At 49.5% G+C, this 15296-nt stretch overlaps 1 protein-coding gene across 1 annotated transcript in view; it reads right to left on the minus strand.

Annotated features, from left to right (window-relative positions):
- The window catches only part of LOC118024641 (cartilage acidic protein 1-like), a 109596-nt gene that overhangs the window by 25760 nt on the left and 68540 nt on the right, over positions 1-15296 (minus strand). Inside the window, exon 3 of the mRNA XM_035026610.1 lies at positions 1225-1421. Within this exon, the coding sequence (XP_034882501.1) occupies positions 1225-1421 (197 nt within the window). The remainder of the gene's footprint in view (positions 1-1224; positions 1422-15296) is intronic.

The following is a 15296-nucleotide window of genomic DNA, read 5'->3' on the forward strand; positions in this document are numbered from 1 at the left end:
GGGGTTGGGAACCACCTTGATCTTTAACCCAAGAACACAGCCCCCCAATCTGTGCAACACTGAGCACCCACTAGAAGCCAGGCTCTCCACTAGGCCCTGAGGACACAGGACTGAGTAAGGCCATGGAATATCTTTTTTTTTTTTTTTTTTTTAGAGATTTTATTTGTTTATTTGAGAGAGAAAGCATGAGCAGGGGGAAGGGCAGAGGGACAAGCTGACTCCCTGCTGAGCAGGGAGCCCCACACAGGGCTTGATCCCAGGACCCCGGGATCATGACCTGAGCTGAAGTCAGATGCTTAATCGGCTGAGCCACCCAAGTGCCCTGGCCATGGAGTATCTTAATTAAAGAATGGATCTGGAGTCGGACCCCTGAGTTTGAGTGCTGGGACTTACAAGTTGTGTGGCCGTGGGCCAGTCATATGACCTCTGTGCCTCAGTCTCCTCAACTATAAAGTGGGATGCCAGGATCTACCTAAGTGCATTGCTGTGAGGCTCCCATGGGCTGATTAATGTAAAGGGCTTAGATCCAGGCTTGGCACACTGTCAGTGCCACTTAAGTTAGCTGCTACCATTGTCCTTACTGTTATGCAGCTTTCTGGCATCAATGTCCCTCAGCCATTCCTCAGCGGCCCCTGGACCAGCAGCAGCGTGAAAGCAGGTTAGCAATGCAGGATCTTGGGCCGCACCCAGACCCGCTGCATTTACACAAGACCCCCAGGTACGTCGGCTGAGACACTCTAGGCTGGGAAAGGCTCCATGAACTCAAGGTCTGCCTGCTTCCAAGTTGTTTCCCCAGAATCTAGCATCTCTAGTCTGGAATGGAGTAGGTGTTCAGCAGGAATTTGTGGAGTGAATAAACGAGCTCAGCTAAAAGCTGTGGGGGGCCCTTGAAGGATTTCAAAGCATTTTGAAAGGTTCCCTAGAAGCAGCATGGAGGGTGATTCCAGGAGGCCGTCTGTCCAGTGAGAAGTGCTGAGTGGCTGAGCCATGGCAGAAGCAGTGGTGGGGGGTGGGGGGACTGCTTAGATTGGGAGACGAAAGTCTGAGGGAGATGAGGGATCCCCTTGGGTATCTCTGCTGGGACAGAGCGAGCTCTTGGCGGCAGCAGGGGCCTATGCCTGGGGGAGCCCATAACAGAATAACCTGAGGAAGGCCCTCCCCACAGCTGGTGTTGGGAGGTAGAGGGTGGGAAGCAGGGAGAGGCCTGAGGCCCCAGCCCCTTACCTGAGAAGGCATTATTGGTGTTGAGGAAGTAGATCTCCTCGCGGCCATCCCCGTCAATGTCGCAGGCTGTGACCCCAATGGCATTCCCCTGCCGGTCCCGCAGGGCATAGTAGGGGGAGCTGCGCTCATCCACTGCAATGTTCACCAGTCGCTTTTGGGTCCGGTCATACTTCAGAACCAGGTTGGGGCCGTTGTACCTGGAGGAGGAAGGGGGACGGGGTGTTGAGGAGGAGCAGCTGGGCTCACCTGGTGTCCTCCTGCCCAAGAGTGGGGCTTAGAAGCCTCCCAGACAGGTCAGCGGTGGGGCAATTCAGCCTTGGGGCATTCTGGGGAAACCCTCGACAGCCTCAGCCTCTCCTCAGGGGTCCCTGGGTGTTTGGTGAGTGTCCCTGAATCAGATACAGACTCACTCAAAATAAGAGTCAACTGGGCCCACATGGGACACAATATGAGAAGCAGGGTGGCACAGGGGGATGGGCAGCCCATGACAACCCTCTTACCACAGGCTTCGTGAAGAAAACGACTACCCCCCCATCTACCTTGCCCATCTCAATGTCAAAGGCACTTTCTTATTTATGATCTCACTAATTTAAATCTAATAAGCAAGTGAGGTGGGTGTGGGAGGCTGTATTATTAACCCATTTTACAGATGAGGCACTGATGAGCTTCAGTCGGGGAAACTGAGGCTCAGAGTGACTGAGTACCCTTCCCCAAGGTAACACAACTAGTTAGGTGTCAGGTGCTAGGACTTGGACCCAGGCTCTTTCTGGGCAAATGAGCCCTGGAGGAGTAGAGGCTTTGTTGCTGAGGTTTGGAATGACTCTCTCCTGACAGAGTCCCAGCATTTAAACAGTAGTATAAAATGAGCATCTCAGACGGGAGATTATGAACACATCTAACGTCAGTAGGTGGACCTGCTAGATCTCTTTTTCTAAGGAACTCAATATGAAAGATTAAAATGCTCATCTGTCCTCATCTCTTCTGTCTCATTCTCCTGCAGCCACATAGCCTCCTTGCTTCACTGAAGGCCCAGGCATGTTCTTGCCTCAGGGACTTTGCACTTGCTGTTCCTTCTGCCCAGGATGCACTTCCTCCAGATATCCACAAGGCTGTCCCCCTCTGTCACCAAGTTCAGGCCACGGTTCCATTGTTGCTTCTCAGCAAGGCCTTCCTGGCCACATTCCTGAAACCTGCAAGCACCACCCCCTCCCCGTGCTCCTTATCCCTCATCCCTGCTCTCTTCCCCCAAAGCTTTTACCAGCATCTGACGATTCTCTATCTTCGTGTTTAGCTCTCTCTTCTCTGTCTGATCCCACTAGAATATCAGCTCCACGAGTGCAGAACTTTTTGTCTGCTTCATTCCCCAGGGCCTAGAACAGTGCCTGGCACACACTAGGTGCTCAGTAAATATTTGTTGAATGATTGAATGAATGAAACCTCAGAGTCCACGTCTGAGTCATAAAGGCTTCGGATTGCACAGTTGGTTTCTTCCCATTGCCTTTCCATCTGGAGAAAGCGCCATGCCCAAGGTCACCCTCCGGCAGTGTGGCCATGAATGTCTGAAGGCCTCCTCCGGCCTCTAGGGAACACCAGCTTGCCAGGCTCTCCTAAGGAACCTGGCCAATGTCCATCCATTAGTCCTGGCCTCCTGCCTTTGTTTTAACCTAAGCGTGTACATCCTGAGTGATGTTCAGCTGCAGGCCTCTGGCTGTCCTGGCTGAGAACGCTTTGGGGTGGGGATGGCGTGGGCGGAAAGACCTCTCCAAGGTCTTAGAAATCACTTCTTGCTTTCCTGAAACGGATCCAACTTGGCCCTCTCCTTTGTCACCGAGATGCAGAGCCTGTGAAGTTTGGGGAATGCTGAGCAACTGGCTGGGTGCCTTCTGGCACCCACAGTGTGTGTAAAGGAGGGGACAGAGCTCACTGGGAGCTGAGTCAGCACCTGGCGATGGAAGGTCACGCCTTGGATGCCCAGATGAACAGTGTCTGAGGGCCGGGGGGCGAGGGCATGGCATGCCCCATGGGACGCGTCTGGGCAGGAGAGACAGAACACTTGGGTTCCAGCACCGTCAGCAGCTGGCTCCAGCCCCCAGGGACAGAAAATGCCTTGGGTGCCACACACTAGTCCTCCTAGCCTCCGGGTCTTCTGGTTACTCTGATCTTTGCTGCTCCTCACAAGACACCATGGTCCCAGAGTGCTGGGATTGTTGAAAGCACTGTCAGATGCGTTGTCTCACCTGAGCCCCACAGAAAGAGGGTAATGAGGCATTTTCTAGAAAAGGAAACTGAGGGTTAGGGAGGTGGTGAGCTGTGTAAGGTTACACAGCTGGTACGTGGCGTACTCTAACCGTCTCCAGGCTCTAAATCCTGTGTTCTTTCCACACTGCCCATGATGTCAACACTGCTAGTCCTTGGATTTCTTTTTCTGGGGGCCTCCCCCAAGGTAGTGACTGTGAGAAATGCCCAAGAACTTCATGTCAAAGGGGAGATAATAGCCCTACTTTGCTACAGCACTCTACAAGGCATGGTCTCATCCTCGATTTCATTTACTTCTCATGGGTCTTGACTTTTCCCCAGATTCGTTTTGTAACCTGAGGCTGGTCAGTTCCCCTCTCTAGGTTCTGGGTTTCTCTTCTGCAAAATGAGAGTTAGACCAACTAGGCGGTCACAGACTGTGTCGACGAATGTGGCCATGGGGAGGCAGGGGCATGGCTCCGCACGTAGCGGAAGCCGGGTTTTTGCCCGGAATCTGGGGTGGCAGGTGTGCATGCAAGGTGGTGGCGCTGGGGGGGGGGGGGCAGATGGCCCTGGATCATCTCTTCTTTGAGGAACTTGGAGGTGCTAGTTCCAGGGCACTCCCTAGGGGGTAGTGGGGTGGGCTTGCTAGGCTGGCTCAAATTCCTCCATCTGCTACAGAGTGAGCATGCACCAGAGAGTCCTGCCTCAACCTGCCTGTTGGCCTGGGATGAATCCCGACACTCTGGTCCCTTCTCTCCCGCCGCCACCCTGAGGGACACAAACCAACAGCCCCTAGGGAGGCTTCTGAACAAGGCCAGGGGTAAATGACAGAGTTGCCACTCCTCTCTCCACCAGGCTGCCCTCTACTGGGTCTGCTGGACTGACGTGTGAGCCTCTTACAGTCCTCCCCTGGGATCACCAGCTTGTCCCCTCCCCTCTGCTCCATGGAGCAGATGCTCCTGTCGGGTTCTTCACCCCGGCGCCCGCCCCCCTCCCCCCGAATAGGCTCTGCCTTTTCCAGCCTCTGTGGCTTGGCTCAGCCGCAGCCGCCACCTTCCATGGGGAATGGTCTCCCCGCCCTCCCACGAAGCTTGCCCCCAACGGACTGCCTCTCGGCTGGATGCGATCTCTTCTCTGGATACCCACTGTTCTGCACCTTGCTTATTCCTGTGAGGGCAGGGTTGTTTGTGCTCCAACATCGCTTCCCTTCGTTCAAACAGATGCTTCTTGAGCCCAGGAAGCATGTGCATACATCTCTGCAATTGCTGTACCTAGGGCAATGCTTGGCATAGAGAAGGTGCTCAACGAATGTCTGTCCAAGGTACAGATGAGTGAGCGAGTGGATGGATAAATATAAATAATCAAGGGCAGTGAATAGAGCGACAGCACAGGCCGAGCCCCCTTCTGTCTCACTCAGCCTCACGACAGCCCAGGATCTCGCAGATGTGGCGACTGAGGTATAGAAGTTAGCAACAGTCACTAACCCACCCACAGTCCCTCTGGGTGGCAGTCCCCATGCTGACAAGCCTGGGGGGCTGGATGTGAGGGATGTGGAATTTCACGTTTCCTCCCTCTGACACCTGCCAGAGATTGCTGTTTTCTTCCAGAAATTCAAGAGGCTTTGAGGCTCAGTTAGACGGGCTCAGGGAGTGGGACAGTGTCCTGTGCTCTTGAAAAGTAGCCGTGACTCCCTAATATCAAGGCTGGGCCTGCAAGCGGAGGGATTTGCTGGGTGGTAACTGGAAAACAGTCCTGAGAGACACCGCAGGGCACAGCCAGGGCTGTGTGAGCCCCGACCAATTCTGGTGCCAGTCCCCTGGGAGAGCACTGCTGTGGACAGGGAGGGGCCTTGGGGTGGGGGGCCCAGGAGTGCAGGGTGGGCACAGGGGCCTGGCCCCGCCCCTTCCTGGCTGTGGCCTTGAGCTCGTCACTGGGTGCCTCACCTCTGACTCGGCTGCTACATACCTCGTAGCCTGGCAGTAAGACTGAGACAGTGTGTGTGCTAACATTTGGTAAACCGTGAAGAGTTACACAAGTATAAATTCTCATCATTATGGAAAGTAACACAACAGCTGAGGCCCAATCTCTCACTCTCCAGTGATCATTTCGAGAGTTTCCAAACACACTCTAGTATTTCTTATCCCAAATATCCCACCCTTGATCTCTCATCCTCTATGGGTATGCTTCTTGATTTAAGCCCCTTCATAATTAAACTTCTCGAAGACCTGTCTTCCCAGGCTGTCTTCAATCTCTCACCATCCACTCAGCCCACCCCGATCCACATTCCCCCCAACTCCAGCAAAGCCACCCTCATTCTTGTCACAGGGGGCTTTCAGGTGGCCACATCCAGGGACAGGCTTTCCGCTCTCATCTGCCCCAGCCTCCAGCTGCTTCCGGCACACTGGCCAGCTCTCTGGGCCACTGCACCATTCCCTCTTAAAACACTGCCTTCGTGGCTTTGGGTGCACCCTGCCCTCTGGGGCCCTTCTCCCTGGTTCCCTCTCCTTTTTCTCTTTGTAGGTTCTTCCTCCTTGCTCTACCCTCTTCATGGTGGAGTCTCCAGGCCTGTTCCTGGGCCCCCTTCTCCTCTCTCTGTCCCCTTGCACTGGGGGATAATATCCATTCCCATGACCTACAACTCCCAAATTTCTATCCCCAACCAAATCCCCAGTCCGAGCACAGACTCATATATCTGACTGCCTGCCTGACGTCTCCCCTTGCACATCCACACTCATCTCTGATGGAATGTGTCCAAAATGGAGCAAGGATTGCTCAGCCCCCCTCCTACCTGCAATGGGCACCCGAGTACTGAAGCCCAAAACCTGGCACCAGCCTTGGTTCTCCCTCCCCCTTGTCTTCACATCTCATTCATCGGCCAATCCTGTCATTTCTATCTCCTAAAATATTTCAAAGGCTTTCTCTTCTTTCCTCCCCTACTGTCACCATCTTTGGAGAGTCTCCTTCCATTGCTTCCTCACCGGCTCCTGAATGCTAATCCCTCCACAATGTAGCCAGAGTCATCTTTTAAACACATAAACCAGGTCAACCACTCTCCTGCCTAAAACCCTTGGGTGGCTTCCCCTCATGTCAGAATGACCCCTTACTACGCCTGGCCGGGGAGCCTGGCTCGGTCTGCTGCAACCTTGCTGACCTCCTCCAACCACACTGGTCTCCTCTCAGCTCCCAGCATTCCAGCAGGCATGGTCCCAACCCCGCGCCCTCTTGCAGGGCCTCTGTGTCTGATGAGGACACTCTCCCTCCACCTCCCTCCTGTCCCAGGCTGGCTCCTTCTCATCCTCTAGGTCCCGCCTTGAAAGGCATCTCACAGAGATCATCCCCTGGTTGGTATTCCAATCACTGCATCCACTGTCCCACTCTTGTTCAGGTACCTATTTATTGCCCACTTCTCCCAGTAAATCATAAGCTCCACGAGGGCAGGGACTATGTCTGCTTTGTTCATGTCTGTCTCCCCATCACCTAGTACATAGTGAGCACTCACTAAATACTTGCAGAGTGAACAAAAGAGAAGGAGCCTGTGGAAGGTGCAGGATCATCACAGGGTGGCTGAGCAAAAATCAACTTTGATCCTCCACCTTCATTAGTTCCCAAAAGATAGGTATAGACATAGTCATGACAAAGAGGAGGCTGAGGACTGGTGCCCTGGGTAAGGATCAGAGAGAACAACAAAGTGTGATAGATACAGACGATCTACCTTTTTTTCTGCTGAGAATCGTTGGCCCATGTGAAGAAAAGGTCACTTAGGCAGTTACATAAAGGGAAGCCCGATAAAAGAACGTAATCATTGGGTCCCTATTGAATATTAGATATTGTGCTAAGTAACTTACATATGATATCTTAAAAAATTTGATATATAAAGTATGCTATATCTATTTTGAAAATTAAGAATAGGACATTTTTCTTCACTCAAAAAGGAAAGGAATGAAAAATGGGTAACTATTCAACATTATAGTCAGGGCAGAAAGAAGAGACAGATGTATGTATACACAAAGAAACAAGACAGAGACACAAAGGAATGCACACCAACGAAAACTGAGGGACAGTGAACCCCTGAACACAGAGAGAAAACCACACACATAAACACAGATAAAGAGAATGGCCCAGATAGAAACAGACACACGTGGAAAAGGGGATATGCTCATGTACTGAGACAAATAGAGAGACTCTTGGAAGGACACAAAGTCATGGAAATATCAACAGGACTCTGAGATATCATTACAGAGAAACAATCCATCTTGTGGCCATCTTGGGCATTTCCTCTAAAGAGTTTTTAAAGATGTGTGGCATTTTCACAACTATGGGCATAAGGGGGTATTTTATTCTTGTTCAATACCCTTATTTTATAGATGAAAAAAGTGACTTTCAGAGAAAAGTGACTTTCTGGAAGTCAAACAGCTAATCATTATACAAAATAAACTGAAAGACATACTTATTCCTTAGTCTAAAGCAGGGATCAGCAAAACTATGGCCTTTGGGCCAAATATGGCCTGCTACCTATTTTTGTAAATAAAGTTTTACTGATACACAGACATGTCCATTCATTTATGTATTATCTATGGCTGCTTTTCCTACACAACAGACTATATGGCTCCAAGGTTGATAATATTTACCATTTGGCTCTTTGCAGTAAAAGATTTCCAAGGATTGAAACGATTGTCAGCCTCAGGGCACCTGGGTGGCAGTTGGTTAAGTGTCTGATTCTTGGTTTTGGCTCAGGTTGTGATCTTAGGGTCATGATTTCAGGGTTGTGAGATTGAGCCCCACAACAGGCTCTGCGTTCAGCATGGAGTCTGCTTGGGATTCTCGCTCCCTCTGCCCTTCACCCCCTGTGCTCTCTTTCTCACGTGCGCTCTCTCTCTCTCTCTAAAATAAATAAATAAATCTTTAATAAAAGATTGTCAGCCTCATATTATGGATATATTACATGTTCTAAGTGATCGTTATCAGAACACAAAATTAGAATAAGCTTTAGTAAAAATTAATTTAGAGTCCATACTTGGGAATATACAGTTTTCTGAAACAAGTACTTCAGGGTGAGTATGGGTGGAATGTAAGGAAGATGTTAGGTCTTAGGATGGAGACCACGAGGCAAAATAATGTGTGGGGAAAAAAGAGACTGAGAACAGTTGCCTAGGATGAGAACAGGGTCCCATATATGGGGGTTTATCTAAGGCTAAGAAATGAGCAAACACTTGTGTCCGTTAAGTGAGTGAAAGGGGTTAAATGGGGTGTGGTAGATGGCCTCCGAAGATGGCTGCCATCATGTTCTTTCTTCTCTGTATGCACATGTTACTTCACCCATCAAGAGGTGGAATCTCTTTTACCTCCCCTTGAATCTGGGCTGGCTTTGTGACTTGCCTCAAATGCAGAATATGATGGAATGGGAGTGATGTTGAGCCAGTTCAGGGCCTAGCCTTTAAGAGGCCTGCCAGCTTCCCCTTTGTCTCTGGGGGAAGCCGGTCACCATGTAAGAAATTTGACAACCTTAAGACCACCACGCTCTGAGAAAGCCCAGTCTAGCCCCATGGAGAGACCATGTGGAAGATCACCTAGGCACCAGATATGTGCATGAGGACCTCATGGGCTGTCCAGCCCAGCCCAGCCTACAGTTGAATGCAACCAAGTGAGGGACACCAGCTGATGTCCTGTGGAGCAGAAGAATGACCCAGCTGAGCCCTGGCCAAATTCCTGATCCACAGAACTGTGAGAAATAATAAATTGTTTTTCAGCTACTAAATTTTTGGAAAAGGAAGCAGATGATGATGACCTATCATTTCAGACTTAAGGGGGAAGAGTAACTTATCCCTGGCAAGTAGGAAAGAGTATTATAAATCAGTGGGATTCTCTAGTTCAGCCATTTCAGTTCACAGTAGGCAGGTCTCCCCAGACCTTCCTTGGGGTGATACTTGGATCTCAGAATAACTAATGGGCTATGCAGAGGCCGAGGGTGGAAGGGTACTAGGAAATACAAGGATTCTAGATACCTCTGTTTTTCTACCTCTCCTTCTCATTCTTCTTTCCTTTCTAGCCAAGTCTAACCATTTCCCATTTTGAATGTACAACCTTGAATATAGATCATTTCTTTGGAAACATGTGTAATGCTCTTTTTTCCTTTTTACATATTTAATTGTTTGAAAGCCACTGAGGTTAAATAGGACCAGAAAACATATGGGAAGGCATTTAAACAGAAGATTCACAGATTGTATCCTGGAAGAGGATATATCCAGAGGCCAGATATTAGTTTAAAGAAATGGAGACTTTGGTAGTGGGAGGGTTCTAGGCATGATGAGAAATCTGGGGTTGAGGATTTTATAGGGAGTAAGTTGGGTACATCTGGAAAGGGCATCCCAGAAAACAAACATACAAACAAACAAATAAATTTGATCCTGAATTAGGAGCTAACCAGGACGGAGAAGACCCCATAAATAAGTGCAAAGACGAAGAAGGTAACTCTAAGATGGAGGACAAAAACCTTTGTCCTAAGGGGTGGATGGTTTTTTAAGAAAGAAATGTTTGGCACCAAAAGGTCAGAATAATCTGTAGTGATGAGTGTCTGTGTTCTGTAAAAACTCCACGGCAGACTGATTGATTTATACCCTGTCCTATAAAAGATCTGTGCTCAGCATGTGTTTTATATGCCCTTGGAATTTCTTATATTTTGATGAGCATGGAAGCACCCAGAAGGCAGAGACTACCATTTGCAGCTCTATCCCCCACTATACCTAGGACAATACCAGGAAAAGACAGGTGCTAAGTCATTTTTGTTGTTGTTGTTGATGATGATGATGATGATGATGATAATGATTTAGTGAAGACCATGACTCTATTCCTCACTGCATGTTTATCTTGAGAAAAGAGGAAGACAGGGAGGCAGGAATCCCATAAACGATTAAATGAGGGATTCAAGTGACAGGTATGGAAGCTGTGTTAATCAGGATTCTTTGGTTGCAAGTGGCAAACACTCCACCTGAATTAACTGAGGAATATATTGGCTCAGATGTCCAAACTGCCCGAACAGAAAGGGTAGAGCCAGGCCTCAGGGTGACCGGAACGAGGGTTCTGACCAGAAGGTTGTTTAGACTTCATTTCTCCTCTCCTTTTCCTCTTCCCTCTGTTGGCCTCCCTCTCTCACACCGTCCTCCTCCACCAGGCTTGACCTGTGGCAATACTCTCAGCCTCACCCCTCAGCTTAGGCACAGATGGCAGATGCTTTCTTCCCTCAGTTCCAATGTGAGAGGCTCTGGGGCAGGGCTCTGATTAGCCCAGGTTGAGTCACGTGCCCATCTTTAGGAGCAGGGAGCCCGTGGTTGACAGACTTCAACTAGTACCAGAGTTAGCAAGAGCAGCATCTCAGGAGCTACATATTTTCAGGGAGAGAAGTGCCAGGAAGGATGAGGGATGTGTCTCCAGGTAGACAGTCACTCATCTAGGTCTGTACATTCTGGAGACAGACTTGCCAGGGCCTACTGATGGAAGGCAATGATTCCTTGGCACCATCGAGTCCCTGTGTCCTCTAGATACATCACAAGGTCTCCTCACTCCCCTCCAGAAGCCCCAGAAAGAGGTAAACACAGAAAGTGGAGTGACTGTCTGACTCACTATGTTCTGGAAATGGGTCCAGGTCTTGGCTTCCTGCCTGTTCCTCCACTGGCTGCAGGGAGGCGAGAGGGCACAAAGAGTTGGCAGTGAGGAGTCCGGTGGGGGGGAGTCGGGGGACACGAGGTGAGCTCTGGCCCAACTCTGTGATCAACTTTCCGTGGGTTCAGGCAAATCGCTTAACTGCTTGGTCCCCAAATACTTTACGTGTCTAGTCAAACTTTCTTCCCTCATGCTATAACTACCTGGAAGCTTTTAGGTAAAAAGATGTTAGTCTTTGTCTTGGTCTCTCTTTTGGTTAAGGAGGTGGGCCAATTTAGAGGCAGAATAGCAAGGCAAGTAGCCTATGGATGCCTCACTCTTCTTTAAGAGTGAAAAATATAAGCCAGTCATTCTCCAATGACTGCATTCCATCCTTCTGGGGTCCTGTTCCCAGGTTAGGCACACTGCCTAGCCCACGATGTAATTCGCGGTTCAGAGAGCCTCCAGCCTAATATGGCAAATAAGGAGAGGCCCCAGTCGCAAGCTTTCAGGAGGAGGGAGAGGTCACTTCTCCTGGGGTAAAGACTTTATAGAGAAAGGTACATTTGATCTAGAGCCTGAAGGAAGTACAGGCTCATAGCAGATATATGAATTAGGCATTTACAAAAGAAATAGTGTGAGCTATGAAGCAGAAACATATGCTTAGGGAATAGAGGATAGACTAACTAGATGACACAGAGATGTGTGTTGGACAATCGGGGAAAAAGAGTGGAAGGCAAACTGGAGATTACATGGCAGCTAAGACCGTGGAAGATGTAGCACGTAAACTAAGACTTCAGATTTTATCTGGTGGGAAATGGGGAGCTGCTGGAAGATTCTGGGCAGGATGTACCATTATAACAGTACTATTTGGAAGAACATTGTCTGGTGGCTGTGCGTATGAAGGACAGGCCAGGGGAGAGACTTGAAATGATAGTGCAGAAGAATGGGAATTCCCCTGAATTATTCCGAAAACTCCTGAACTACTTTGAGCAGATTTTTGTTCCTTGCAAGCAAGTGACTCCTAAGACAGAGCAGAGTCAAGAAGACACAGAAATCAAGAAAGAAAGGGTTAAAGTGAGAAGCATGGCCAACAGTGCTAAATGCTCTCAAGAAGTCAAAAAGGCCAAGGACTGGAATAAGCAAATGGATTTGGTAACTTGGAAGGCACTGATGACCTTCAAGGAAGCTGTTTCCTTAGAGAGGAGAGAGGAGATAGGTTGAGGGCAGGAGAGCGTGGATGGGCATCCCTGTAGGACCAGAAAGGCTCAGGAAGGTCTAGGATCCTGGCCAGGGGACACAGAGTGAAGTGACAGTTTCACCACATTATGGGGCCTGTGCATGTCTGTGGGTAGGAGGAAAAGACCCAGGAGGGCAATGGATTTAGAGGGACCTGGGCAAGATGCGTAGGGGATGGAGGGGACAGAGTCTAAAGTACGAGCAATCTAAGGTCAGATCACCTGGAATTAAGAGAGGAAGAGAGGAAGGCGGGATGGGTAAGAAGACAGGATGAGGTGGAAGAGAATGACTGGACAGTTGGTGCCTAGAGACCCTGGTCTGCTCCTAGGGGAAGAAGAAGTGAGGTTCTTAGCTGAGAGGAGGGTGTGGAAGTCATAGCTTGAGGAAGGAGGAAGAAGTCAAAGTAACAACTGAGGAGCTAATCCATGGTCATTTTCTGTGGTTAAAGGGGCATGCAGGATGAGCCACCTCAGGGGTGAAGTCAGGGCAGCTTGAGGAGGGGGCAGAACAGGGTTAGCTGAGGGGGCAGGGAAGACACACTCTGCACCTGGAGTGGAGCCATCCCAGCAGGGAGGCCAGAACAGGGGTCAGGGAGTCCGCCAGGGGCAAGGCACGGGCAGAGGTGGGGTGCAGGCAGCACTGTCTCAGGGAGCCAAGCTCAGGATGGGGGCAGGCATTCGGGGTCTCAGACCGGGAATGGGGGCTGCCTGCCCCTCAGCCCTTGGGAGTGGCTGGGTGAAGACGGTGGGAGCATCTTCTCTAGGGAGTGAGTGGCGGGCTCTGTGGCCGCAATACGGGGGCAGCAGAAAGTACACTGGACTTGGAGTTAGACCAGAACAGCCGAGAGGCAGTGTAGCTCTGTGGTGAGGAGTGGGCCCCGGAAGTCAGACCACCTGAGGGCATATCCCTGCTCTGCCACTGTCTAGTGGTGTGGGTGTCCTTGGGCAAGTCACCCAGCCTGTCCATGCCTGCCATAGGGCTGTGCTGAGGATTAAGAGAATACCTGTGAAGTTGTTAATATAGTGCTGGGCCAAGAGCACATGCTCAATAAACACTAGTTAGCATGTCTGTCTTCTCCCATATACACTCAGTGCCTGACATACAATGGGAACTCGATAAATATTTTTGAAAGAATGAATTATTATGATTATTACCCGTGCAGCCTTGAGCACAGAAGACTTAGCTCCACTGAGTTCTGGACTATATTTTATTCTTCTAGCTCCTAACACAATGTCTGATAAAGGAACCTGCTTACATTCTCTAGGATTCAGTTTTCTCATCTATAAAGCAGGGCTAATAATATTCGCTCTACCTCAAGGTCAGATGAGATGATCTGCGTAAACTGTGACGGAGTGGTAAGTTTTGCGTGCGCATGCACACACACACACGTGCGTATGTGTGCACACACACAATATATGGCTCTTGTCTGCAGCACAGGCCACCGCCGGAGCCCCTGGGGAGCTCTAGCTCTTCTGCCCTATTCGACAGGAGCTGAATGATAGGCCCATAGAGCTGCAGGAATGCCTGGTGAAGGGGAGGTGACAGGAACTCTTTGAGGCCTGGTCACGGTGGCTGTGGTTTTCTCCAACAGGAGGAAGTTGGGGCTGGGCACTTCATTGGACATGAGGTATGCAGGAAGCTGCTTTAAGTCAGCCTGGCCTGATGCCTACATTGGACGAGGAAGGAGAGACACAGGTGATTAGGCACAGGTCACAGGCCCTGGTGAGGGAAAGAGAACAGACAGGTCTTGGCTTTGTGTGAAGGGCAGGGCTTTGTGTGAAGACAAAGACCAGGTGGGCTCCTGTTGGGCACAGCTCCTGGGGGAATGGAGATGGTTATGTTCAGCTTAGAAGAGTCCAGTCCTTCTAGCCCACGGCTCTGTCCAGCTGGAGTCCTGGCCCAGACTCTAGCTGGGTACATCCCCCTTGATGACCATCTGCTTGGAATTTCTAATTTAAGTCACTGTTGGAGTCTCCCAACCCCCACCCCTGCCCCATGCCTGTCAGGATACACAGGCCATGCTATATTGGCCCCTTCCTACTTTGCCTGCCTGGATCTCCACACGCTCTCTCCAGACCCTGTGGATATACAGCTCTGCTTGCCGGACTCCACTCCTTCTTTACCCTGCTATCATCCCAACAGGAAAATCAAGTTCCTTCTAGTTGTTTCTTAGGCTGCAGTTAATGGGGGCATGCTTGGCTGTGTCTTGAGAAATAATAGTTGGAGGAGGCAGGAAAAACCTTCTAGTTGCTATGGAGTGTTAACTGATGAATTAAACTCTTCATTTTGATTTGAAGGAAATAGTCCTAGAAGAGACTCTTGCTTTAAAAAAATATAAAGCTGCCAACAATGAAAGGCATTCATTCAGAGGCGTTTTTGTTGCCAAGTTGGCTTGAATTCCCTCAGCCATGCATTAACACTAATCAGAATCTGGCTGTTGGAGCAAATGTGCATTAAAAGTTTAGTGATAGAAAATGTTGTGTGTTAAGTATTAGCAAGAAAGTACCAGATGTACCTAGATATTCTTTAAAGTGCTTACAGTATAAAAATTATCTGAGTGCCAATTAAAAAGTTATTTTAATTAAAAATGAAAGGTACATGACTATAATCTTTAATGTAGACACTTTATGCTTGAACTATCCAGCTAGAGTAAAGCCCCCTCTAGAGCTGGTGCGCCGTAATTGCAGAAGGAAGATCCTTGCTACTCCAAGTGTGGGTGGGAACAGGTGGCACCAGCAACAAATTGGGAGCATTTGGGAGCAGCAAAAAATGCAAAATCTTGGGCCCCAAATCTCTGAGTCAGGAGCTGCATTTTAACAAGATGCTCAGGTGATTCACATGCACATTCAAGTCTGAGAAGGGCTGATCTGGATCAGTGTCTCTCAAAGAGTAGCCTGGCAAACATTTAGATCTGAAACACCTGGAGAGCTTGCTAAAAATACAATTCCTAGAGGTTGTGG

The sequence above is a fragment of the Mirounga leonina genome, unplaced genomic scaffold, assembly GCF_011800145.1.
Source record: "Mirounga leonina isolate KUSES-001 unplaced genomic scaffold, KU_Mleo_1.0 Mir_114, whole genome shotgun sequence".
NCBI classification, from domain to species: domain Eukaryota; kingdom Metazoa; phylum Chordata; class Mammalia; order Carnivora; family Phocidae; genus Mirounga; species Mirounga leonina.